Below are 27,060 nucleotides of genomic sequence, written 5' to 3' on the forward strand. Positions count from 1 at the left end.
TGTTTGTTTAGTCTGTAAGCCAACAGCTTCATGAAAGAGCTTCTAAATGAAGGCACTTAGTAATCACAGGCAAAAGGGGACTTCTGCTCACCAGGCACAATCCCCAGCGTCAACTGTTTCTGTACCACAAAGAGTGAGCAGGGAGCAGTGGGAACAGAAATGCCAGCTCTAACTCCTCCCCAGCTCAGCTCCGCTGCAGGATTTAAGCAAGACCTCGAGGCTCGCCTGTAAAAAAGAGCAGCCTCCAGCCTGGAAAACGAGTGCGTGCTTGAAAAGGGTTTTGAAGACCTAAAGAAGAGGCTGTCGCTTAATAGAGTGTAAGTATTAAATAACGATAACCATTTAACATTCCTGCAGACTCTTTTGAGTCAACAACTTGTCACCTTGGGCTTGGCTGACAGAATGTAGAGCAGCCATGCAAAGCAAAGAAAGTTCTCCTTGCATCTCTTCAATCTCTCTCTTAGGGTTTGAATTTATTGCAATTTATTTTTCTTCCAGTATCTGTGATTCAGAGCAGGCTATGTATTTTGCTGCTGTCCCATCACCTCGTATGAATTCAATTTTTATACAAGTACAGACACAGAAAGGAAAAGAGAAGAAATTCTTTTTGGCAAGATTATTTAAAAAGAAAATATATTCAGTCCCTGATGGCTCCCGATGTTTCTGGCACAGCCAATTTTGTTTTGGGGTTTGGTACGGTTTTTAAATATATATATACATTATCATTATTACAGATGGATCTGGTAATCTGTGTACTCTTAAATAGGTTATAGCATACATGTCCATCATTTCGCAATAAAAAGATTCTTATTTTCAGTTCAACACAAGTTCATTCAATCAGCAGGATGTGATCTTCCATGCTGAACAGATGTATCATCATATGTTCTAAAAGGTGACATCATTAACCTGAAAAGAATCCATGCTTCTCAAATTAGATGGATGTTTTATTCATAAAAACATCTAAAAGGTAACAGGGACTACAGATGCACCTATCACTTTAGACAAGTCCCTATAGAATGATACCTCAGTATGGCCACTAAGATGTTTCTTACTAAACCAAAACCTCTGCTCCCATCTCCAAGTTTAGTGACAGTTTAGCAGCTTTTTTTTTCCTAATTTAAAAAAAAAAATTTTTTTTTTTTTTTTTTCCCTGTATCTTTTCCACAGAATTTGCTAACCTATTGGGACTGGCATGCAATATGCCTTTTACCACACTCCTGTCACATCCTCTTAGTTTTCCCACCTCTTTGTGTTAATACCTTTAGTTGATGGTACCACTCTGTGGCCATCTTCACTTCTTTTGGAGACTATACATTATTCGTGTGTATTGCTGATATATCTAACTTCTTCTGACCTTCGTATGACAAGATGTCTAATTGTTGAGCCTTCTGCTTAGCTCTCTTTATCCTTTACACCAAGATGTGGTGCAGCCTTCAACAAAGCCAATTTCCTCTTTGACTGTTCATGACCATGAACCTGCAGCTTCTTCATGTGAATTGTGCCTTGCTACTGCTTACACCAGCCCATTCTCATTCCTCTTTGTTGCGTATTTGTCTGCTGGACAGAGGCAAATATTCAGGGGCTTCAAGAAGTCCTTGGGCTCCTCAGTGTAGAGGACTGGTTTTAACCTTGTGAAAAGACTCTCCAAAGCTAACCCACAGGACAGCGATCCTCTCTGCCCAATGGAGTTCATTGGGCAAGCACTACTTCTGCCTGTTTGGCCTTTGCTGCCAGGTTGTTTTTTTTTTCTAAACACCCTTCCTTCATAATCCCTGTTGTTTCAAAGGCACCCAACAGGATTTGCACCATGTTCCAACTCCTAGCTGCAAGTAAGCTTTACCTGAATTCTGCATCATGACAAAGGCTCATTTCCTAAGCACTGACCAGCAGGCATGCTGCAGGCAGCAAGACACATCTTGGTGACTCAAGGTCACTACTGCTGGTCAGAAGAATTGGACTTGTCTCATAGTTAACAGCTGCAAGTGTACTTGCAGTAGTGCAAGTACAGAGCTGTACTGAAGAAACAAAAAAACTATTGAAAGTCAAACTTCTGAGAAATACCAAAAAACTTCATAAAGGAAAAGGTTTTTAAGTAATTCCTTACTGTTTCGAGACAGATCAGTTGAACATGCAGGTTTGGAGGGAGTGTGGAATATTTAATTTGAGATCTGACTAAAGCAGGGATCAAAAGCTCCAAAATCACTCTATGATTAATACTCGGAAAAAACAGTAAAATGTTGTGGTTCTGTCTGCAGGCAAGACCAGGCCATATTTTAATTCAAGTTCTGCGGGGGACAGAAAACCCAAACAATCATAAAGCACCAAGGGTAACATGCCTCAGATCCATTGGAGCAAGCAGAAGCAATCCTCCAAGATGGAAGCTGTAAAATGACAACAACAACATTCAAAACAATGCAAAATAATTGCTTTGTGAGAAGAGTTTAAAGGATACTTCATGAAATAAAGCACTGAACACACATGGATCCCTTTTTACTTACAGGTAAGTTGGAAACAAAGAGCTCCACAAGAAAATTTAGATAAAACATGAACCAGAGAGTGGAAGAACAGCTATATAGTGGGCATGGCATCTGAGGGTTTGGACACAAGATAGCCATCTGGCATGCTGACACGTTTTCATCCCTAGGATGGGTATTCTGTTTTTTGAATGCTGTTCACATCCACTTCTACATGTGTCTTCAACAAGGCACTTGAATGACTGAGAGTTGACCTGTCCAAAAGTTTTGTACCCAGCCTAAGGTATTTTTTCTATGCTGCCAGAAAACTCAGACCAAAGTACCTGTAGGACCAGTTCACTTCACAGACTACATGCCATGGGCTGCTTTGAGCATTTCCAACTCTGGAAACAACAACTGGTTAATGGAAAACTGAAACCTTGTACCAGTCACCAACATTTATCTCCCTTCATTACATTCATATTAATTCTTAGCTTTTATCTTTCAACCATTCCTTTCTCAGTAAGAACAGACCAAAGAAAAAAAGGAAGAACTAGAATGCAGGCTACATAATGAAAGCTCAAAATACAAGACACATCCACACATGTACAGAGTAAGTGAAGCAGAGGCAGCAGAGGTATTATCACACCATGAAGCTGGTTCTGACTTCCACATGGGAATAACTAAGCACAGGAAGAGCCCCTGAAAACAAATGAGGCATCCTCAGTTTCTTTCACAAGAAAAGGAGGGATATACCCTTTGGATTCTGGATCATAAGAGAGTAAAGATAATATAAAATGATGCATCAAATAAAACCTGTGCAGCACTACACAGAGGCAGGCTGAAAGCATCTGCCAACAAATGCACATATATTATCAGCCACATACACAGTTTTCCCCTAAGTGGTGGGGACTGAATGTAAGAGATTGCTGTTTAAACTTGATCACCAGAATGAGGTACACGAGCTCTTTGCCCTGAAGTTTGCTGGCTTATCCCCTGTTAAACGAAAGACTTACGGTAGCCAGGTGTTCTGACTCAGAGTTCCCATTAATCATTATCTAAGCATGCTGCAGAGAAATTGTATGTAAAGAAAAGGAAAAAGGTATGACAGAAATAAAGTACAAAGTGAGCAGAAGCCAAGAAAAAAACAAGTAAGAACAGAAGCAATCCAAGTTGGGAATAGCTGGAAATCAGAATGGGCATTCCTCACTTCTGTATCAGAAAGACCTTTTCAGTTTGTGTGAGAGGCTTTGCGTCCTCTTCCTCTACTTCTAGCTGGTAGTAAAGCAACTCAGTTGAGCAGTGTGGTGTAACTGGTGGGAACTCCAAGCATACTATAAATCCCAGGTTGCATCAGCATCATTCTACTACATTTTCTGGTTTTTATTCTGACTATGTAAGAATATATACCCAGACAAACATGCAGGTGTTTGATGAGCTACTGTTTATTAGTAGAATTACTAATCTCTCCTCTGACTTCTTGGGCACCTGATATTCCCTCCAAAAATATGGATCTAGAGAGCTCATCAGAATAGACCCAGAAGAAACAGTGGTTAATCCCCACAGATACACTGGAGACCATCAACTGCCCTACTGATCACTTGCAGATCTATACTGACTTCTGTGGAAACTTCAGTGGGTCATAACCCACTAGTTGAATCAGACCATATTTTTTAAGGGGAAGACACTTATACTGGAACAGACTTTCTTTGCCTTATAAAGAAATTATTTCTATTTGTGTTTACTATTACTTAATGCTTCCTTCAGTATTAGGAAGAACACAGAACTCATTAAGGATCTACATTTACATATATTAATGTATTTTAAAATAAATACATACCTGTGTATCTAGGAAGACAAAAGATTGACAAGAACGTATCAAAGACTTCCTGGTTATTTTTAGTTGACATAATAGATTAATTCAGTAAAATAAAACCCATCAACTAGTACATTATGACAAAATCACTTGCTTACTGAAGGTTAAAGATCTGTACTGAATGCATTCTAGTAATTTTTTCCTATGCAGATAACTGTTACCCTGATTATTTTTTCTATCTTGAAGTGGAAAGACATTAGATTTTAATTAGATTTAACTCTGAGACCGTAAGAAAAAAAAAAAAAAAGACATATTTGAAAATAGCAGGTTCAGAGCTTACTTACTTACTTACTTACTAAGTTTCTTACTTATTAATGGTACCTACACAGCTAAATACAGCAATGAGGCACAGAATAAACTTAATCTACCTGCCCTCTTTAGGAGAAACTTTATGACTGTATAAATTAAGCAACTCAAGACACAGTGAAGCAACCTATTCTCTCTTCAGCTTGTCCCATTACGCTATGAGCCCAAGTCCGAGCTCTCAGCTTAGACAGATCAGACATCACCACTCACCCAACAAACAGACACACAGGCTACATGAATGGGTTTTTACAACACCTTTTTTTTTCTTCATTGCTATGGATTATGATGGCCAAAACTGGGTTACACTGGCTTCCCCTTACAGAGGAGAAATGTGGCTTGTCAAGTTTCATCCTTCCCATTCCACCCCAAAACTGAGCAACAGTCACCCCATTTCCTGTTGACAACATAGAGTTGTAACCAAATTATTCATCAGCCCAATGTCAGTGGTGCCTCAGTGATAAGCATGTATTTTTCTATGAGGTCAACAAAAATGGTAAAGTCAAACAAAACCTTTATATCTATGAGCTTACTTTAGCACCCATTTTTCATGTCAACATCGTATGAGTATCAATACGGATGCAAAAGACATTGACAGAATCACCCAGGCGACAGGCAACTGTGTATGAAAGAGCATCCTTGAACATCAAGCAGCTAATGTACTGGTTCTGAGAAGAAAGCTTCCTTACTGACAACAAGTCACTCATGCTAATTCAAGTCCCACGCTTGGTTATGGTAAATGACAAACATCTCAGGATCTTACATGAAAAAGCTTTCCTTTGATACTTCTGCAGGCCTGTCATGCTTTTTTGACTTATTGGAAAATAAAGACACAGGACAGGAGGCTTTTGAGACTCCAAAAACATAAAGAAAAATAATGGAACTCATTACTGAGCACAGTTTTGACTTGTTTGAGGTCTGCTTTTGCTAGTGAATGGAACAAATGATGTTACGGGGTGAAAGCTGCCAAGTTTCATTAGAGTACTTCTGTGAAAGTGCATGATCTCAGAGGCTATACATGTTAATTTACAGTAGAGTTTAGATTAAAGTGATGAATGTGTATCTAGTGTACATTTAAATGCAATTTTAAAAGAGAACCAAGCAGGGGCCTTCCTGTTCAACATGCCACTGCAGATTCTCCAGTGTAAAAGCAGCAGTACCTTAAGCAGTTGCTACAGCCTTTGTTGGTGGAACGACATAGTATTTAATTAAATGTCCACTCTAACTGTGAAGTTCATTTCCTAACCCTGGGTTCATCTATCAGAATACAAGTAGTTTGAACAGTGTTTCATATCTGCTTGATGGGTAAAAGCTGTCAGAAGGTCCTGTCAAACATGTAACAGAGTAAAAGATAAGATGAATTTCCCAGGAAATTCAGTTCGTCTTTTTTCTCACAAGCTCAAGGTGCTGCCTACCATATTGCTGTTTCACTTCAGTGTGCAGCCCTAGCACTCATCCCTTCTGAAATCACTTTAATAATTTTCTACTGGTTTTAGACTGGTTATACACTGGCCCATGTGCACGAAGGAAACAAGATGACCATGGGTGCCGTGCATTTATGCAGAGGTGTGGCAAGCCCATTCTTAACTATTTAAGTATTTATGTTTATCACCCCACCTACAGCATGAGCCTAAACCACAGCTCATCTTGCACAAGTAGAAATTCCAATTCTGCCATCAATTTAATGGAGTACAGGAGCAGGCTTCCTGATTATGTCTCAGATATTTCCTTTGAAAGGGACAGCTGGTGTAAAGGCCAGGTGGGCCTGCCTGAGAAGCTACATGCTACTCTCAAAGGGTAAAACACAGCAGAGAGCCTTCAAATCAAAACCTCCCCGACTGATATGAGTGGACAGATGAGGTTCTGAGGGAGAACACCAAGCATACAGCAGGCTCAGCCTGAGAAGCCTTTGGAGAAGCAGCTCCCCAGGCTACACTAACACCTTTGGTCTCCAAGAACTGGTCCAGGTAGCAGCTGGATTTGTACTATTCAAGCAGTGCAGTTTTAGAAAGCAGCACAATTTCATGGCAAGCAGCTGCGCCTATTTTGAAGGGAAGTTCACTTTATTTTTTTTCTTTTTTAAATCAAGTCTATTTCAACTGAAAGTGAACATTGTGCTTGTAGAAACAGGACCTACCAGTATCTGCTGACAGCTGTGCTGATACAAGCAATGCTCCTCTTCAGTGCGTGACACTGGAAACTGGGGAATGGATTCTGCTTTCTGTTACATGACTGCAGGTTTACCGAAACTGGCTCTAGTATCTGGACATAACACTGAAAAGCAGAGCCAGAGACACAGGCAGGCACCAGTCTAAGGAGCAGGAACCTTGCTTCACTGGAAGGGCAGTCTGAAAATCACTACCATTCTCCAGGAATTGTAGCAATATCCTTGTATGTTTAGGTGAGAGCAGGACTTCGAACCAACTAATTAGCTGAAAAATGAGAGGTGATCGGCAGCAAACTGATGCACAGAAAATAGCTACATACTTTTAAATGTCAGGGGAGATTTCAGGGCATAAGACTATGGGTTGCAGATAAGCAGTAAGGCATCAGAATGATACTCAAGTGGTATTTTCTTTTACACTGAAGCCCTCAAGTTAAAAACAAAGACCAGTAAAATAAGAAGTTGTGTTTACTGGGTCCCTAGACTTGCCATCTAATACAGCTATTCATCAAAATACTGCATGTTTTTTGCATGACACGTGTGTCTTGTTCAATCAATGCAAAGCTGCTGAAAATCTCCCAGATATCCTATACTAAACAACACTTTGCAGCTACAACCAGATCCTGATTTTGATTTATTGAATAATTTGACCAGAGAACACCTAAGTCACAACAACATTAAATGCAATAACTTCTCATTCCTTTGCTGAACACCATATGAAATTAAACAAAATAAAAATTGACAGCACCAAGTTATCCTGAATCTATTCCAGATGGATTAAGTTCACTATATGCATTAAATGGAGACTTTAACTTGGGCTTAACATTACATTTCACTGGCTTCCAAACACAAATCAAAAAATAACCTAGGATGTGTTACCAATTCCATTTTAAATCTAAATATTTCTGATACTAATTATGGAGCAAAGGGAAAATGCTAAAGACATTTCAACTTTACCAGCCCTGCCATTCTGATTAAAAAATATCAGCTTTACATCTGCAAGAAATTTATAAAGTGGACTCTTTACAAATTGTTATGGAGCAATTTGTGCACAGTTAGCTCTTTGTTTAATCGAGAAATCTGCCCAAACCCTGATTGTGTGCTTATTTCCCTAAGGCTGGGAGTGAAGGTTATTTCATTATGCCTTTTGGGAGCAGCAATCTATCTAATACGTTTCTGAATTATTCCAGACTGAGCCAAAGCTGAACATGAGAACAAAGCCCTGCTTCCACAGCAGAAAGACCAGCCTAACTCCCAGCTGGGAAGATTTAGGCAGAGATTTATAAGTACAAACACTGAAGAAATTTGCAAGTAATTGCATGTATTTGCTCTCAGTTGTGGTATGCAGTAAACTAATATTTATTAAAACATATCAGCACAGTACTGCTCATTACACCCTCCTTCCCAGCCTCTTCTTGCAAGGTTGAAATGAAGGTTTGTTTTGGATTTTTTTCCTTTATCCTTTCAGAGCAAGAGTGCTAACAGAAGAGGGCAAGGAAATCAGAATTGTTGATTGATGCCTGCTGTCTATGGAGGTTATAATGTACACAAAACCTATCTCTGTGATTAAATGTAATATCATAATTGCTGCCAATGGGCAGACAGGAAACACAGTAATCCCATCTGCTCATTTATCAAGAACAAAAAATCTCCTGCTGAGTATGAATTGTCACTAACCATCACCTTTGGAAAGTAACTGTGAGATACTCAGCCTTGCCATCACCTTCCTTTTGTGTTTCTCACTATATACAGAGATATTTCATGATCATTTCATTAGTGCCTACACACTTTGCAACAACATTCAATTTTATTACCACTGTGGTTTGAAGTATTGGTTTTGCAAGCACCAGTAAAGCCTTAGTGGGCTGGAGCATTAGGTACTTTGGAGATCACTTCATTCAGTGTGTAGGAACAAAGCACCAAAGACTGACACATTTAATTGTCATGGTGGGATCCCCATCTAACTGCAGAACAGGTGGGGTTTTTTTGCAAAAGTGGGATCTTCCGTTCTGACATTGCTCAAATTTGAGCTGAACTTAAGTCATCTTAGAAGCCATTTGCCTTCCAAAGTTTTCCTTAACAGGATAACTAGGGAAGTCATAGTGATACCTGATTTTGGCAAATGTGAGGGAATACCCAGATTTATTCCAGCAATAATGGTCAAAAACTGTCCATTCCAAAGACAATCTGTTTCGAAAGTCTGTTTTGTGCCTAAGTGTATCTCGCTTGCACATCACTTCCAAAATCCTAACAATTTAAAAACCAAGAAAGGAGTGGCTGTAGACATAAATTTAACTGTGTCCTTGTATCCTCATCAAGTGCAGGAATGTATATTACCCATGCAACTGAACCTACAACATTGTGGACTAAACTAATGAGATTTTCATATTTTTTGTGCTGAGATTGTGTAAGCTATGAGAGAAGTTAACTCCACTGCTGTCACTTAGCAACTGTAGCTGGCGAGTAAAAGCAGTGTTTTCTTTTGGGAATTTCCCCCTGAGGTTCCTGCACTACCTTCTCCATCCAAGTTGCTTTTCCTTATCTGTGGAGGTACCAGAAGTTTCACTGTTACTGCATAAAAGCCTTCATTAAGGACAACAAATAAGCAGGTGCTCAACTTTTAGAGATTTTTTTAGAATAATCTTCAGTACGTGGAATACAAGGACAGAAGTAAATGCTGCCATAAAGCAATAAGCTTAAGAGTATTTTAAAAAAATTAAAAAATAAAAACTTCTTCCAGTAAGTGGGGAAAAAATGGGCCCATCGTGTAAAAATGTAAGTGTGAGTAGAGCTGGCCAGGCTGATAATTGCTCCTCTGAGACCTGTCACATTCACTGCACACCTGACAACACCCGCACTTTCATTATGAAGAAAAAGTAACTACATGCATTACAGCACAGCCTATTTTCACCCTAGTTACTGGCAAAACACATGGACATCCAAATTCAAGAACAGAAGTTAGGGCCAAGAAATCAGAACTTTCAGTTCGGCTTTAAGACTGCAATCTCCAAATACATTTACATTCAATAAGAATTCAGAGTCTAAGTTCTATCAGTCTGAGGTCTGATTAGGTTAAAGAAAAGACATTTTCAAATTGCCAAGCACCCAAGGGCTTCCAGAAAAACTTTTCAATGCTCAGCACTTCTGAAAATAAAGCCATTTGTTTACATTGCTACATCAAGCTGTACTATGACCACATGGTTCTTGAAACAATGTTTATAGCTTACACAGTCATTGATCCAATCTCAGTTCTAAAGCAGCTGCATGCAAAAAAAATTTTTAAAAGACCAATAAAAATACTTTCAAAGAGCATCTACAAAATGGAGTGTTAAAAAAAATTTACCCAAATACAAGACCAGTCTAGGAACAGAGAATTGAATCCACTTTGAAAGGCATGGGCTTAGTGCACTAGATAAAGATTTCTACCTGTGGCTGTGCCCCAAACTTCCTTGGAGATCTCAAACAAATCTCAACCTCTCTGTCAGTAGCTACAAATAGGAAATGAGTCTCTACATAGTGCTTTCCGAGAAAAATAGCACTTCATACAGAACACAAGACGTGGGGACTCTCTTAATCAAACCCTAGATTTCTGTTGGTTTTTTTTTTTTTTAATACTGTGAGTCAATGATGAAAACATTCTCCATTACTAGCTGCTCTCTTTTGACTTTATTTATGAGGAATCATATTTAATGAATCCTTTAGTCTTAGAAAACTGCTTTCTTGAGTCAAAATGGAAAGATTTACTTTTTTTCCAAAAAAATTACACCTTGTAAAAAAAAGGGTATGCACTAAGAAACAACAAAACAGGCAATAGACTAAAATATTAAAAAGGAATAATTTCTAATCAAGATATTTTTAGAAGTACTTCATCAGTGTTGTTCTTTGAAAATCGAAAGATCTAATCCTGAACATTCTTGGAAGCCTTCAGCTAGTATGGGTGGGGTGAGTAGAGGTTTCAGCCCTACCAAGCCCAAAACCAGTTTGCATGATGTAAAGGATGAGACCCTCAGCTTTGCTGCACGACCTTTCCCTTCCTTCAGAGCCAAGGCCAGACTTCATAATTATGGCTCCATACTGACCAAACCAACCAAGGAAAGCCCCTGTTTGCCACCTTATATTCAAGATCTCCATGCTCTTCCAGAGCTGCAATCAGTGCTCAGATGGCTACTGGGGAATTGAGCCAACACCTATTGCATGCCCAAACCCTGTCAGAGCTGCTTGAGTAACATTTTGATTCTGCTCTGCCACCCAGTATTCAGGTCCTTGCTCTCCCGTAGGCCTTCCACTGCCTTTCCCAAGATGGGAGGCTCTGCAGTACACAGGAGCTCAGGAGAGGATCTAACAGGATATAAAGTGCTCGGAAATAACCTAAGTTTTGAAAATATTCTCTTCTTACCGCATGAACAGAAGACAGAAAAGTAAGTGGCCAGGAAGAAAGTATACAGAGAGGCTGGGAAAATGCATAGTCCTGCACACATTCAAGTATGAATTAAACTAAGCCTGGAAGGCAAGGGAATGCACACAGAATTTCACAGGAAATATAAGGAAAAATGTTTGGATGACCTTGATGGGAAGATAAGAACAAAGAAAGAGTTGTGCATAAGGATACCCTAAAAGGCTCTAAAAAAAGACAATTCGTAAATCCATTCAGCTTTTTTTTTTTTTCCCTAATCAAACTCTGTTAATATGATTCACACCTATTCTAAGTGTTTAACACAACAGCTGGAAACCAAAATTCACTAAAACCATTTAACTAAGCAGAAATCCTACAGTTCTCACAGATATCATTGCATTTAATAGACTTCTTGAGCTGATGTTTCTTCTTGCAAGGCTCACACCTACAAATACTGTGGCTACTTCTAAAATACATTTATACGTGCTAACAGCAGCATTCAGCAGCAGTATGGCATATGTGTATGTAAATACTTAACACACATATTTCTGTTCTATCAGTTTTTTTTATTTTCAGATTGGTATTTTCTAAAGGCAAATAAAGATAACTTGGTGAATACATGAGACTTACTTTGAGCAACTCCTAGTCCATTTCACACTTGTTAGCCCATGAGTAGTTTGAATTACAATTTAGTTCTTTCCTAATAAAAAACGTATATTCTACTGCTACTGGGACAAAATGCAGAATTTACTACCACTGGAAAATTTTAGACCACTGAGAAGTATAAAGCCCTAAAGCTGCAAATAAACTTTTGATATATGTAACACAAATATATACACATACACATATTTATACACACAGAGAGCTCTGAGTAGCACCTGCTGTAGTAGATTCATACAGGGATTTACAGGACCCTATTTTTAACTGATTATGACTTTCTGGAAACTTCTTTTTCAGGGTTATGTTTTCCATGCTTGATCTCCTATTGAGCAAAATCAAATACCATATTTTTTGTTTATGTCACAGTGAAAGAGGAAAGCCACCAGGTTTTCATTTTTAAATACTCTTTTCCTCTCACTAAGAAAGAATGGCAGAACTTTACTGTTTCAATTTCCACGATGGCTGACCCCCACCAATTACTAGGCACATTTGCTATTAAGGAAACACTAAGAGTAGTAAGTGTTACCACGGTATATGCACAATAAGTGCAAGAGATGGCAATGTTACTTCTCTGTCTCCAAGACACATTATTTCTTAAAGTCTGGGGGTGAAGACAAGTCCAGGACTCAGCCCCAGAGGCCAGAAGGCAACTGTACCCATTTCTTGCCTCACTGCAGGCTGTGAAGCTCAATCTTGGGACCATGACACCACATTCCCAGAAAGTTGTAAACACTCAGCACCTCCCCTTTGTCCTATCCAGCCCACTTGCATTTAGGATGAAAAAGGAGCCAGGACTGTTAACAGAGTGGATCACAATTTGGCTCGGTGTAGCCAAGCACATTTTTCCACCTGAAACAAACTTAAATCACATGCTCTGTTAGTTTACTGTTGGTAAACCTTAGTCTTGAAAAGGTGCTTCACAACGGCACCTTACGCTGAAATTACACAAAGCTGACATTTAATTACATTAAATTGAATTAATCACTTAGCACCAGCAATTTTCACACATTTCTCACAAGGTGAAAAAAAACCAATTAAAGCTCACATTCCTTGAATTTATGAAGTCAGAAATACAACAGCAACCTTCAAAATAGTTCTACAGAAACCTAAATTTCTGACAACTAGCTCTAACATGAAACTAAAGAAGGGGTATAAATTCAACATCATGTCAATGAAGGTACTCGTATCTTAGAGACAGATAATTCTATTTATATACACATTAAACATACGCACCAAGACTACAGCTGAAACTCTTTGATTGCACGTATACATATAAATCAGACAGGTGTGTCTGTATATATAACGTTAGGCCGCCAAGAATTTGCCTGTATTTCTTCAGAAGACAAGTCTTCTTGAAGGGATCTACAGAACCTCACATCATGGCATATTTTATTACCATTATTTTAGTTAATTTTTTTCCTTAGTTTTTGCTTTGCCCATCCTTCTACCCTCTCAGAATTAGCTATTAGGGAAAAAATTTGTATAGGGAGATTCTAATGATCTTTGCAAATACAATAAAAATTAAATATGTGCACTACTCTTAAATTATGTGCAGCTTGGAAATGTCAAGAGTGTATGAAAGTCACAGGCATATTTATGGTAATAATGGCACCACACACTTGTATATAGACAGTGATAGTCATAGGGTTTCCTATAATACTTTTATATAGAAAGAAAACTAATCTGCTATATATGCATTGCAAGTACTTTTCAACATACCACAACTTGCTAACAGAACACTCGAAAAACAACACAGAAGTCTTGTGGAGGTGCTTTTTTGCCTGCTTTTTCTTTACAAAGCAAAATCACTACATACCTAATGACCAGGTACTTTGTAGGCAGCAATACCGATTCATTCTTTTATCCCCAAAGAATTAAACTTATGTTTTGCTATGATATTTGAATGACATTTTGTTGTGTTTTCTAGGTAGAAATACGTGGGTTTTAAACAACACATTATTATGTCTCATAATAATTTTAATTAGAGCCCTCAAGAAGCTTAATATGGGTTCAGAACAGCTAAACTTAAGGACTTCTGCTGCGAGATAGAGGTGAGTCCCTCAAGCTATTTATTACCCTCAGAGCATTACATTTACTTTTACCTGTCAAGATCCTTGATACTTTTTTTGCTTATCCTACATGAACTTTTGTCTTACTTTTACCTCAGTCACCATCTTGAAGATAGAGTATCAGAATGACTTTGTAACACTTCCTTCAACTGGGGGAATAATTAATGACACTGAAGAAAAAAAATCTAGCTCAGAGCAATGTTCCTTCCTTTGGAATCAAGGCTGCATGCCTTTTTTCTGCCTCCAAGATATAGATTTATAATACACAGAAACAGTACCAATTAGAGAATCACAGAAAGTTAGGGGTTGGAAGGGACCTCAAAAGATCATCTAGTCCAGGCTCCTTGCCAGAGCAGGACCACCGACAGCAGGTCACATAGGAATGTTTCCAGGTGGGTTTTGAATGTCTCCAGAGGAGACTCCACAATCTCCCTGGGCAACCTGTGCCGGTGCCCTGTCACCCTCACACTGAAAAAGCTTTTCCTTATGCTTATGGGGAACCTACTAAGCTCAGGCCTGTACCCATTGCCCCGTGTCCAACAACAGAATGTATCAAGGAGCTGGAAGGCATTTGCTTCCCATTGCATCACCAGACCCAGGGTATGATTCCTGCATGCGTCACTGCTGTGCTGCTGCTTTGCCAAGAGCAGGCTTTGCCCCTTGAAGAAAGTGTTAAATGGTTTCCACAAACAAATCTTTGTGAGCCCAGATGTGTCTTTTCAGTAAATTAATGCTGATGATTTACAGCATTGCTGTACCCTTAACCCTGAGCAGAATGGTGTGAGAAGCAAAATCGACTGCTGCAGGTACAGAAATAAATGGCCAATGGGATGATTTCTAAATCTGAGGCCAAACATCACCACTCCCCTCCTCTAAAAAGGATGAAGGGGGGTAGGAGCGTGAGAAGAAAGGGAAAAGAAGGGCTGCCAAAATCAGCAGGCTAAGGAGAGTGACCGGAAGCATACGATTTACTGCTAATGGTTCAGTGTCTGCAAAGGACTGCTCAAGCTGTGCTCAACAAAAACTCAGTAACAGCCAAAGAGGGAAGCAAAAAATAGGCGAGATGCTTGGGTTTACTTTCTGTCAAATACTGTTAAATATGAGCCATTTAAAAAACAGAATGAAAGAATGTAATAATGCTCTGTACAGGTGGTACCGAGGTCCCTGGCTGGGCCTTCAGACAAAACCATTCCCATGTAAACCTTAAAGAGGATTAATCCTCAAGGACCACTGTAATGAGACCTTAAAAGGCTGAACAACAGCAGCCTATCAGGGAGGGAAGCAGTAGCCTGCTCCCAGAAGTCTTCTCTAGCAGAGTTACATCAAAGCAAACTGGGACCAGATAGCAGGATTCTGCAAGAATCCCTTATCTCAGCGCTAGCGGATGCTTCTCCTCTGATTGTCTTGAACTGCCACCTGTCCCAGGCATCTTTGAAGGCAACGCTAAGCCTGTGATGGATCTGACCTCCTTGAGCTGAGATTCTTTTATGTCTTTCTTCATTTTCTGCTCTGTTTCATTCTTTCCCTGCAATGCACATTACATGAAACAAAGGGAGTTCTCACTCCTTGACTTACTGTCCCCAGCTATTTGAAAGCAAAAAAACAATGTTAAGGATTATACTCCACCCGCAATATGGAGCTGTCCTCAGGAGACAAGCCTCTTATTTTTCAGAGTTATAACTAGATGGCTTTTACACGAAGGGACTTTACAATGAGGTTCATCGTTGCTGGGAGCCAAGATATGAAAGCTGCATATCCGAGATAGCTTAAAAAACAAAAAACATTTGTAATACAGAAACATATGAAAAATCACATTTGAAAAATAAACAGGAAAATAACCAGGAAGCAAAAAGCCTCAGAGAAAACACTAAATTACTGTAGTATAGGCGTGCATCCCATGTTGCACACAAATATACTCTAATAAGTGTCTAGCAATGTTAGTGCTGAATTCATTCTAGATTAAAAGTGTTGGCCAGTTTGAATAAAATAGCAGCTCTGCTACCTGAGATACACGAATACACTGACATGAAGTACATGCTCAGCTCACATGTGGCTTGTATGGTATTACCGTGAATGTGACCAGTCACAGTTTCAGCAAAACTCTGGCAACCATGTTCCCACCATCCTAGTGACATGTACTTCCAGTAGGTATCAGCCAGAGCTACAGAGAGCACAAGATGGGTTGAGAGGGCTGTCATCAGATCTTATTTGATAGCAACAAGCCACAATACAGAAGTCACCACGGTACTAAAACGGGCTAAGCTGAAAAGCATTGCTGATGCAGCTTCCACCTGTGGTTTCCCACTCTTGCAGTCAATTATTGTCCAGTTTTTAAGTCCTTTTCATCTAAGTGCACACTGCACTGCCAGAAAGCAAAGTGCAGCTACTCTGAATACAATGTTGCCTGCCAGCAGCACCTCTTAGTTCCCTTCATTGAGGAAAAAAGAAAAAAAAAAAAAAAAAAAGGTGTCACTAGTTGCAGTTAGGTGGGGCTCATGGAAGCATTAGGCATCAGAAAAGAGAAAGAACTGCTTTTGAAGCTTCCTGGAAAATTACAGCCAGGAGTATTCAACCAACCATGTAAATAGCAAGATTCTGCATCAAACAGCTGTGCTGTACACTTGGATCTCCCATCATTACACACAGATAGGCAAAGACTGCAGCAAACGAGGAGCAGATATATAGGTCTTCAGTGTTAATTAAAAAAAGTATTTTATGGAAAACACTGAGCAGACCATAGGATTTTCTGAAGCCCAGACCTAGCGGAACAAGTTGATGAATAAACCTGGCCCAGAGGTATGCTCAGAAGGAATTTAAAGCTGAAGATGATGTCTTCCCACCCATATGAAAATTCCCACAACAGCATATTGTGCTTCAGGACTACAGAGCAATGTCAGGCTAGCACCAGCCTCCCCGTAAGAAAACACAACAGTCACTTCCCAACAGCCAGCACAGAACACTGTTTTAGATAATTGCCTTCCTCCAAGAGCTTTGTCAATACCTTGTGTAGCCTTAACAAGCTGTATCCGTGTCTACATAATTTCTTAAACGCAGCCCAGAGACCACTCCCTTAAGGTAAGGCATGTCAACCTTGTGCTTTGCCAGCCTTCAAACACGGCCCCAGCAGCAACTGGACTACACCCCTCTGGTCCAGCAGGATCCTACACATCCAGACAAGTCCCCGACATTCACACAACATGGGAAACACTCCCACAGGCTGTCTACAAAAAAATGCCAGAAAGCTAGACTGGTCGGAATGCAGGAGCATGGTAGGATTTAACCTCCCTATAGAGACTGCGTTCACAGAACATTATACACACAAAAGTAACAGCTATGGGAGGAGGGGCTACAGCAGCCCATGTCCTAAACCTGCTTTGCTCATTTACAATGCAGGGAGGATGGAAGGCACTACTAAACATTAGATAGGTGTTATTCTCTGACGAACATGACAATTAACTACTCTCTTCAAAGAGGTATGTCATTTCCCCACAAGAATCCAGAAACACTTTCGTAGGCCAGCATTTTGGCTCTCATTCAGGTTTAGTATTTTTTTAGTATTTTTTTTCTGTCTTCATTTATAAGGGGTTTCTTCCGGTTGCCTTTATGTGTCTATAAGCTTGTTTAAGTTTTCTGTACTGAAGTCATCAAATCAAGAAAAACTGAACACCTGTAAGACTGAAAGAAAAGATAGAGCAAGGTCACTGCCAGTCTCAGGAAAAACAGGGGCGTATATGAGCAGGCCATGCATCAGAGTTTTCAAATCAAACATCACAAATACTGGACAGCTCAATGATTAGCCAGTGATGTATGATTAGTGATCCTCTTCTCCCTTTTAGTTATAAGAAGAGTAAAAATTTACCCCTGTCATAGCAGCAATTAATGTTCTTAACGTCTGGCACCAATTTTATTGTAAAAGCTCTGTAGATCACTGGTGTTGATGCCAACTCAAATATCATCCAGCATGAAACCTGGCTCTGGTGCCAACAGCTTCCCATCACAGTACCATGCTGGTCCATCCCGGTAAAGTGAGCAACCACTGTTTATACATAACACAGGCCCTGATCCAACAAACCTTATTCACCCAAGTAACTCAATCTCATTTCAACAATAACGTCTAACAGAAGTCAAGGACAAAGTTGGAGGCTTTCAACAGTGGTATCTGTAGCCAGGCTGGTGAAAAAACGTACAAAACAAATGCAGTACCTTTTTACACTAAGGAGCATGACAAACTTGAATGAAATTTATTTCAACACATTCCATCTCATTAGTTATTTACTTCTACACTTGGTATGGTGTTACATTCAGCTGCTACCATAATCGGCCATTTACATTGAAGTATGTCAAATGCTGATACTTTTGGCTTGTTACCACATGATACTTTCAACAGGGGACTGTAGATAAATAACAATGTTCAGATCTTCATTTGCAAAATGGTAACATGGATTCTTGGGAATTAAGACTTTAAATTACAGTTAGCACAAGGAGCAGGTAAAATGAAGGGGCAGAATATAAGGCAACTGCACATTAATACAAAGTTCACTGAAGCCAGCAGCTGTTGACTCATAGAATTCCTTGTGTTCTGGATCAGCACCATTCAACTGTCTGGGAAAAATGGTGGACTGGGGCAGCAGTGAAATGGTAAAAGAAAAACTGAATGAACAATGGGGGACCCTCTCTGCTATCTTAAAAAAGGAAACAAGCATAATTTAGATTAGGATATGATTTCCTTATCTGGAGAGCTATCTGTGCTGAACTCAAAAAACTCATCCAGACAAATTCTGACAGACAATACAAAACCTTTTTTTTTTTTTTTTTTAAGGGATTGCTCCTATTTTTAAAAGGAAATTTGAAGATGATGTAGAAACCTGTACATACAAACATTCCCATGCACATACCGCGTGCTACGAATACACTGATCCTTAGCAAAGTACTATTTTCCTACACTGGTGATTGCTGCATCAGCTGTAAGTTATACAATCACAAACAAAAAAGAGTTAGCCTGCACAATTCTGACTGAAGGGGGAAGCATTCCTGACATGATCTTCAAACTCAGATGTGACCCCCTGAGCAAGCTCAAGAGTCCCAGTTGTAAGTAATTTGAGAGGTGTTTTAATAAGAGGTTAGAGAGTACTGTGTAAACTACCCAAGAGCCAGGCTAAAAGGAAGCTAATTGGGTAGCTAGGTGTGAATAAAAGGAAGCAGAGGCTATGGTTAAGAGGCTCTCCTCCTAAGTACTGAGCTCAACCAATAGGAATAAAGCTGTATCTGCCAGTGTTCCTGAAAACAGTTCAGCAACTAAAGCATTTAAACTATCTTAACAAAAGTAAAGGCCTATTCAACCCTGGACTCCAACAAGAGAATAAAGCTGGTGCTGAGAGACTTACATGGAATAATCTTAAAACTGCATCTTGTCAACAGAAGCCACACTGCCTTTCAAAACCTCCCCTGACAAGTCCACGCCTCAGGGAGAGCAGGTCCATGGTGTCTCCAAGCTACCACCACCCCCACTGTCCAGCCTCTAGGACACAACACACTCCTTCAGTGCTCACACATTTGGGCTCCCCCTCAGCACCATGGGCAACAGCAAGGAAGGATAGTGTACATCCAGATCTCAGTGATACTAAGAACTCAGGATGCAACAAAATTAACAGAAGAGAACCATAAAAGAGAAGCGCCCTGTAGACATCAGCTAACTCTGCAGTCTAATTATTGCCAGGTTGCTTCACAAGAGCTGGACAATGGCAGCAGAAACAGGGATTAAAAAGAGAACTGAACTTAAATGCTTATTGTCTACATTTGGACAGCAATTTAAATGTCCCGTTACAACACTGATGTGGATTCAGCTGCCTAAGCACAGGCACATAGTGCCATCTTAGACCCCTAGGGTACCCAAGATATTCATATACATTTAACAGATATGACACAGGATGAATTGGAGGACAGTCTTCCCAGGGTGGCAGAGCAGACCATCTGGAATTCTCCCAGACATTAAAATGGCTTTTGAAAACTTCTGCTTAGGGAGCTGAATTTCCTCTATCGCATTACCTAAATGCAGGGCCACCAGTGCAAGAGAACCAAAGCTGTGTCTCCTCAGCCACGAAATGCTAACAGGGCAAAGTAAGTACAAAAAGCTAAATGACAGACAGTAACCTCAAGCACTATGGGGTGCTTTGAAATTTGCAACAGAAGATTCTTACCTTCCCTTGGCTACCAGTTCTCTACATACTTGTCATACTTGCCTAATCCTTTGCACTAAACAGACTCAGCAATAGGACAAAGATCACTCTGACAACTAATAAAAAGAGAAAACTATTGATCATGCCTGTTGAAATGGCAGTAATGAGCACAACAGTTTTGTGTCTGTCTGTAGAGTTTGAGGGGAGACTGTAGGGAGGTCTTGGTGCATTGTTTGGTTTTTTTCAGAGATCACAGTAATGCAAAGTCCTGTATCTCCTGTATGCTAGCAGATCTCTAGGAGGAAAGAGGAAACTTCTATCAAAACTTTTCAACTCAGCTCTTCATGGCTTCTCATTTCCACCCACACACACACCTTCCAGCTGCTGATGCTACAGATTACCACGCAGGGACATAAGACCAGTCAAAACCCATGACAGATCTTGTCACAAGGCTCTTAAAGAAAGAAAAGTCCACAGTATCAAGGGACATGGCAACTTTGAAGAAGCTTTTAATTCTCTCCTCACTTAGGGACAGGTTATCTGCCTTGAGGCGAAGAGATGGGTTACATTATTTCTTGGCGTTTTGTTGCCTTTTTTTTTTTCCCCAGAGTTATTAACTATGATTCTGTAGCTCTCAGCAATATATTCTGTCTATGTCCATGAAGGAAGTATACAACAAAATGCATATCATAGAGCACATAGAAAGGCTTTAGCTGACAAACCAAATCAAATCTGTGAAAGAGATAACTGATTTTGCACCTGCCCTCTGTCTTTATCTTCCGTATTCCTTAAAAAACCCAAAACAACAAAAAACAAAACAAAAAAACAAAACAACACAAAAAAACCACAAAAAACCTCACCCCACAGCTTACATGTACTTGAACAACTGAAGAAAGAAGAGATGTACAGAAGGGATCTGCCTCTCGGAAGGCTCTATACCCAGTAGTGCCTGGAGGGTAAATTCTCTTAGGTCCCACAGAGAGTTATTTTTAAATATTTTTAGAATATTTTTTTATTAAAACATGATCCTCAGACACTTAAAATTTTGAAGTACAAAAGAATTATAGGGCCACAAGAGATCTCATAAATATCCTATCCTACCCTGTTCCAGATCATACCCACATCTTCACCTCTTTCCATATCATTGCCCATAGTTTCCAGTAGAAATTGATACTGCTGATAATGATGAGAGAAGATAGAAAAGATATTTATTCACCTAAACTTAAAAAGGAAACAAAGCAAAAAAATACCAGAAAAATCATCTTTCAAGTTCTCAAGCACATTACATTTCAAGGCCTTTCAGTCAGTGTCTCTTCTGCACTCTGCCTCGTGCTGAGAAGGAGGAAGCTCCAGTAGAAGGGATGTCTGTATGTGCCACTTCTAGCTGTAAATCTGTGCATGCAATTGTTACTTCCAAATGAGAGGACCATGCAGGGGCAGCAGCTCCAGGGCTGTTTATTCCACAGAAGAGAAATGGGCAGAAGTATTCGTAGCGAGTAAAACTTTCCAAACATGACCACAGAGGTTTAGGAGGCATCTTGGAGAAGTGATTTCCATTTATAAGCTGCTGTTAAGCATAAGAGGTCTGCAGCACCTTCCAGAATTTCAAACTAAAGTTGCCTATGATCTGAAATTTGAGAACTGCAATGTTTTTGGTTGGAGGCTATTGAGAGATGTGATACAAATTTTGATTTTTAGCTCAAAAACATTTTTGCAAACATGCTTATTTTCCTAAAGACCAATACTTCAGCTGCGCAGGTGACACCAGTAATCAAGACATTCGCCTCTGTAGTAGAGGCTTTTTTTCCCTTTGACTTTTATTAAAAGTGTTCAGATTTTATTTTTCTCAACTACCCTTCCTGACAACATTTGAAAACCACCTTGTAAATCACTGTCAGTGGAGAGCTTTGTTTCTAGAGCACTTAAGCCCCTCCCTTGCAAAATGCAGCAGAAAGAGCTGAAAAAGTAGGACCCAGATTTTCAGAGGTATTTAAAAGGCCAAACTCACTTTGAAACTGAAGAACCCCTAAATGTTTTCAAAGACCTAGCCCTAAATCTCTTCAAGCATTCCTCATTGACACTCCCCTACTGCTCTCCAACAAGGCAGGTGGGAAATCCTCTATAAAAAGCTATCCCAGGTTCCTGCCACCCGGTGATGCCAGAAAGCTAAATGTGAGCTAAGAAAGTTGGGACTTTTCTAGTTAGGACTAGTTTGGGACTAAACAAGAGTGTCTTGATTGTCCTTCTAGAGTCCCAAAATGTGGCAAGGATAGGACAATGGGTCCACTAGCTCCCTCATCTACAAAGCATATGGAGACATCCTTTCCATGAACTCATCTGCTGGTGGTGACCCAGACTGCTCTCACCTTCCAATGCACCGAACGTAGTTGACCATCATTTTTCAAGCTGTGTTGCCATGAAAAGTCACTGCTTTCTAATTAATGCACTTTAAGGCAGCGTCTCCAGTTACCGCTTAGCAATTTTAGAAAGAGAACCCAATTTTTTTTCTTTTTCTCCTTTTTCCTTTTCTACAAAGAGATGAGGGAAGGGGAATTCTTGTCACTAAAATTAAAATGCAGTAAACAAACAAGTGCACCTAGTGAACAGTACTGTATTCTCCTTCCTGTGGTCTTTTGCTCACATTGCAAATTGATTTTCAGATGACACTAATGCTGGGTAATCTAACCTGGGCAGTTATGCAGGGCCCAATCCTTACAAAGCACAAGTCCAGACACTGCTGGTGGGAACTGAAGGCAATCAATACCTTAGGAGGGTTAATCCTATGAAATGTGTAATAAGCAGTTCCCATTTCTCCAGATAGCTACAGAAGCTTCAAAACCAGCAGAATAAATCCTCAGTAAGGGGGGAAAAAAAAAAAAAGGAAAAATAGTTCCTCCTTTCATCTATATCCAGTGCAAACTCTCTGAGATGAAGGGATGTACCAGATAGAGAATCATGCCAAGGCCATTCCTGTGTATATGAATTTTTAGAACGGAGCCAAATGAACTGTCACTGCTTCTTACTTAAGATAATTCTTCAGGCTTTACTAATTAGGAACTAACAATTCTTTCAGACCTGTGAAATGCAGGGAAGAATACCAGCAGTAAGTTTTAAATCAAAGTGTTCACATCAGGAATGATTCTTTTTTTCCACGAGGAATGACATTTGAGACAAGCAGTCTTAGCACTGTTTTAAATCTGTGTGAGAATTAAAACTGGGGAAGAGAATAACGAAGGGGAGTTGCTATCCCCATCTCCCTTGCCTCAGCCCCACCTCTGGAGACATAATTTACATTAACAAGGGGCTCCAAATACCACTGCAATCAGTGTTTGAGAAACACAGGATTCTAAATCCATTTAAGAAACACTGTGATTAAGTTCAGTAACCCTCCTCTCCTCGATAAAGAAGAGGTGCAACACATGAAAGGAAACTCAAGCATTTTTGTCATCTGCACTAAAGCTTTTAAAAAGAAAAGTTTTTTTTAAAGTTTAAAGAAAAAAAAAATCAAAACAACCACACACACACTGCTTTAGGAAGCAGTGCAGACACAGTGTTTAAGAACTCCATAACAAAAAAAAAAAAAAAAAAGACAGAAAACAAAGATTTCTATTTCAGGCCTGTACGTTTTCTTTTTTATCTGAGGACAGAGGGCTGTGGGGCTAGGCACAAGGCCTTGCAGTGCAGAAGGGCCACCAGCTCCACACCAGGTTTCATCCCAGCTGTTTGAAAAGCTGGTCCACTTGAAACACAACCATTATCTCCACCCACACACTGCAGGAGAGCAAACTTCCCCTCAATGAGGTATTTATGCTACCTATATGGTAACTATTATTTCCAATATTTACAACATCAGTAATTTTAATTAAGAAAAAAATTGTAACAACAAAAAATCTGCATTGCACATACACAGAGACATGCATGTTTACATGCAGAAACGCAGAGCATTCAAGTTGGTTCTTACAACTACAGCTCCTGGAGGGAACATGCGTTCCGCACACAATTGACTTAAGTACTCTTTTTCTTTTCTTGCCATAAAAATACACAGATGTCCCTCTTCAAAAAAATTATTCTCCCTTTTCCTGTGTTACGGGAAGCCAGCCCACACTTTCAAATACGAAGTGGGTATAAATAGAAGCACAAATTAGGCATCTTGAAGAGTGTGTGTTTTCTAGCCACAGGGAAACTAAGGAATTACTGTGAGTGTTTACATACTGTACTATGTTGAATAAAACATTATTTTCTATCCATTTGCCCAGCAAAACTGGCAAGAAACTAAGGAAAGGAATTATAGTCTTGCTGATTATTCACCAGCTACAGTGGGGCTGGGGTTACATTATTCAGCCTTCTTCATATGGACCACTAGAAGTGTCAGCCTGAACACAGTCACCACATGTCTTTGATGAAGACATGTCTTACATATGTAACTTATACAACTACTATGAAAATTTCAATAAGCCTGTTTGCTTTCCTATAAATCTAACTAGACATTTGTCTCTTTATTTGTCCTTCTGTATGACATCTATTAAAGGTAAATAAAAGCATAATGGCTCTTTATGCGACATGAATAGCTTGAGGGATCTTATAATTCAGAATACAAATGTACAGCTTGCAATAGCAGTGGTAAAGCAGGTCTGCCCATCTGACGCTGTCAGACTTCTGCTTTAATATCATGTTGCTCATTTAGAATTAATTCATCTCTGGTTATCTACTGTTACATAATGGGTAACTTCTGTTGTTCTCTCAACTTCCTACATCTGTGTTTTTTTAGGAGCTGACACATCCTAACGAGGTAACTTTACTGGTCACAATACAGACAGAGCAGCTTCATTATATCTTGAGAACACTCTTCAAAAAGCAGATTTAATAAAATAAAATAAAACTAATCAAACTCAATGCAGATCACTCAGACTCATTCTAACCAATCCACCGTTTTTATTCAGCAGCATCAACAGCACTTTGAACTAGATTTAAGGGGTGAGCTGGCAGCTGGTCAGATGGCCAAAATTGCAAATCAGAATTGGTTTGTTTGCTGTTGGTTTGAGGGGATTTTTTTTTTTGTCACAAACGTCATCCCTCCCCAGCTGTACTGCCTAAAAAACAGCGAAGCTATTTTGCTTCAGTATTTTATTTTTTTTAAGTGAGATTTGCGGGTTACATTACCAAGTCATAGACTACGATGCTGTCTCCAAGCTGCAAGTTACTTCTACCCATGTGAGCAGTTTTTTGCACATTCACCCCAGACAAGTCTGCTGCTGGTGTGCTGCAGCACATCCTCCAGACGAGGAATTCCCTCAGAGGGCTTGAGGGAGGGCTGTGCAAGAGCGAAGGAGGAGGGTGTACAGAAACCAACTGTCTACACTGGAAGAAAGCTCAAAAGCTTAACTTGCAAACTTTTCCACTGCATACTGATCTAAACTGTAAAGACAACATGTGCTCATTTTCTGATAATACCTCCACCCTTATTAACAATCAGAAATTTTTATACTTTTTTTTTTTTTTTTTTAATAAAAGGAGGCTGGTGAGTCTTAAGGTTGTGCAAGACATACTTTGATCTGCACCCTGATGAGTGAACATTCCCCTTTGCTGCTAGCCCAACTAATGAAGGGATAAAATTAGCTTTTATCCCTGGCACTTTCTTTAGCAAAAAAACATGCACTAATCATCTGTCCTCACTAATCAGTCATCTGGCTAATGACCTTTTGCCTTAAAACACTAAAATTTCTGAATGATGTGGGAAAAAAAAAAACAAACCAGTGCAGACTGGCCCCTCTTTGTGGGTCTTAAGCCTATCATCTGGAACTGGAGACTGGAAGGTTAAATGGCAAATCTGTATCCTGACTGGGTGATAAATCTATAATCAAAAGGCACAAGCTTTGACACCTCAAGATGTACTTCATTACTACACGACTAAATGATTTTTTTCTCTTTCCTTTTTTGTAAACTAGAAGCAGATGAAAAAAATTGCTTAACTCCCTCGCATTTTGCCTGTGGAGCAATCCATTCCACATCTGTGTTCAAGTGTCATTTAATTTCTTACTTTTTTATTAATGTCTGAGCAGAAATTTAGAAGTTGAAACCATTTGCCTTTTTTCCACCCTACAACTTCAGGGAACTGAGCTGGGGAAGAAAACGGCAAAACCACTCCATTAGCCCACATACTCGAAGAGATATGTGAGTCCCTAAAAATCTTCCAAAACTAAGCAAAAACCCCAGAAACTCAGCACTAAACCTTCTGAGCCTTACCCACTCCAAATTGCCATTGTAGAAGGCATGATCTCTCCTCATCTTGGTAAGCATACTTTAACATTGTTTTAAAGATGGATTTTAAGGCCTGTTTCATTTTCCTTCTTTGCTTTCTTTAATGAGGCTTTTTTTTTCTTCATGTATTACGGAGGTGGAGCAAACACAGCCCTGGATGGCTGAGGAGGATTAGCAACAGATGACATGTCCCATGGCTTCACAGAGGCCTGTGATAATTTTCAGCTGCAGTGCAACTGCCCCCTGGTTTTTAACTTCAGAGAAAGGCTTGTACTACTTAACCCCCCTCCCCAGACAAAGCACTCTTCCCTGGGGACGATGCAAGGCAACAATAAAATTGCATTCAATTTGACAGCCTTCCAACTTTGCCTCCCCAAACGAAGCAGCAACCAATACTCACGGTAATGCGGGTCCATGTAACCATTCCGAGGGTCCATGGTAAAGAGCGTCCCACGGTAAGGTACAGAAGGTTCGGGAAGGTGCGATATAGATCCATGGATCTCTTTCTTGATTAATGAGGCCCTTTCCTCACTCGATGTGGAAGGCTCTTCACTGATCTTGCCGAGGCCTTGCCCACCCTGCGGCTGCATTGTGATCGCGTTCCTTCTCTCTCTGTGATAGGTCTGCCCAGGACTTTCATCCTCTGCAAAAAAAAAAAAAAAAGTAAAAAAAAAAAAACCAAAAAAAAAAAAACCAAAAAAAAAACAG

At 39.7% G+C, this 27,060-nt stretch overlaps 1 protein-coding gene across 3 annotated transcripts in view; it reads right to left on the bottom strand.

Moving 5' to 3' along the window:
* GLI3 (GLI family zinc finger 3) overlaps positions 1-27,060 on the bottom strand; it is a 207,629-nt gene that overhangs the window by 114,276 nt on the left and 66,293 nt on the right. For all 3 annotated transcript variants that reach the window (XM_071736180.1, XM_071736178.1, XM_071736179.1), the window contains exon 3: positions 26,753-26,995. In XM_071736180.1, coding sequence (XP_071592281.1) covers positions 26,753-26,995 — 243 coding nt within the window. The remainder of the gene's footprint in view (positions 1-26,752; positions 26,996-27,060) is intronic.

The sequence above is a fragment of the Heliangelus exortis genome, chromosome 2 (genome assembly GCF_036169615.1).
Source record: "Heliangelus exortis chromosome 2, bHelExo1.hap1, whole genome shotgun sequence".
Taxonomy (NCBI): domain Eukaryota; kingdom Metazoa; phylum Chordata; class Aves; order Apodiformes; family Trochilidae; genus Heliangelus; species Heliangelus exortis.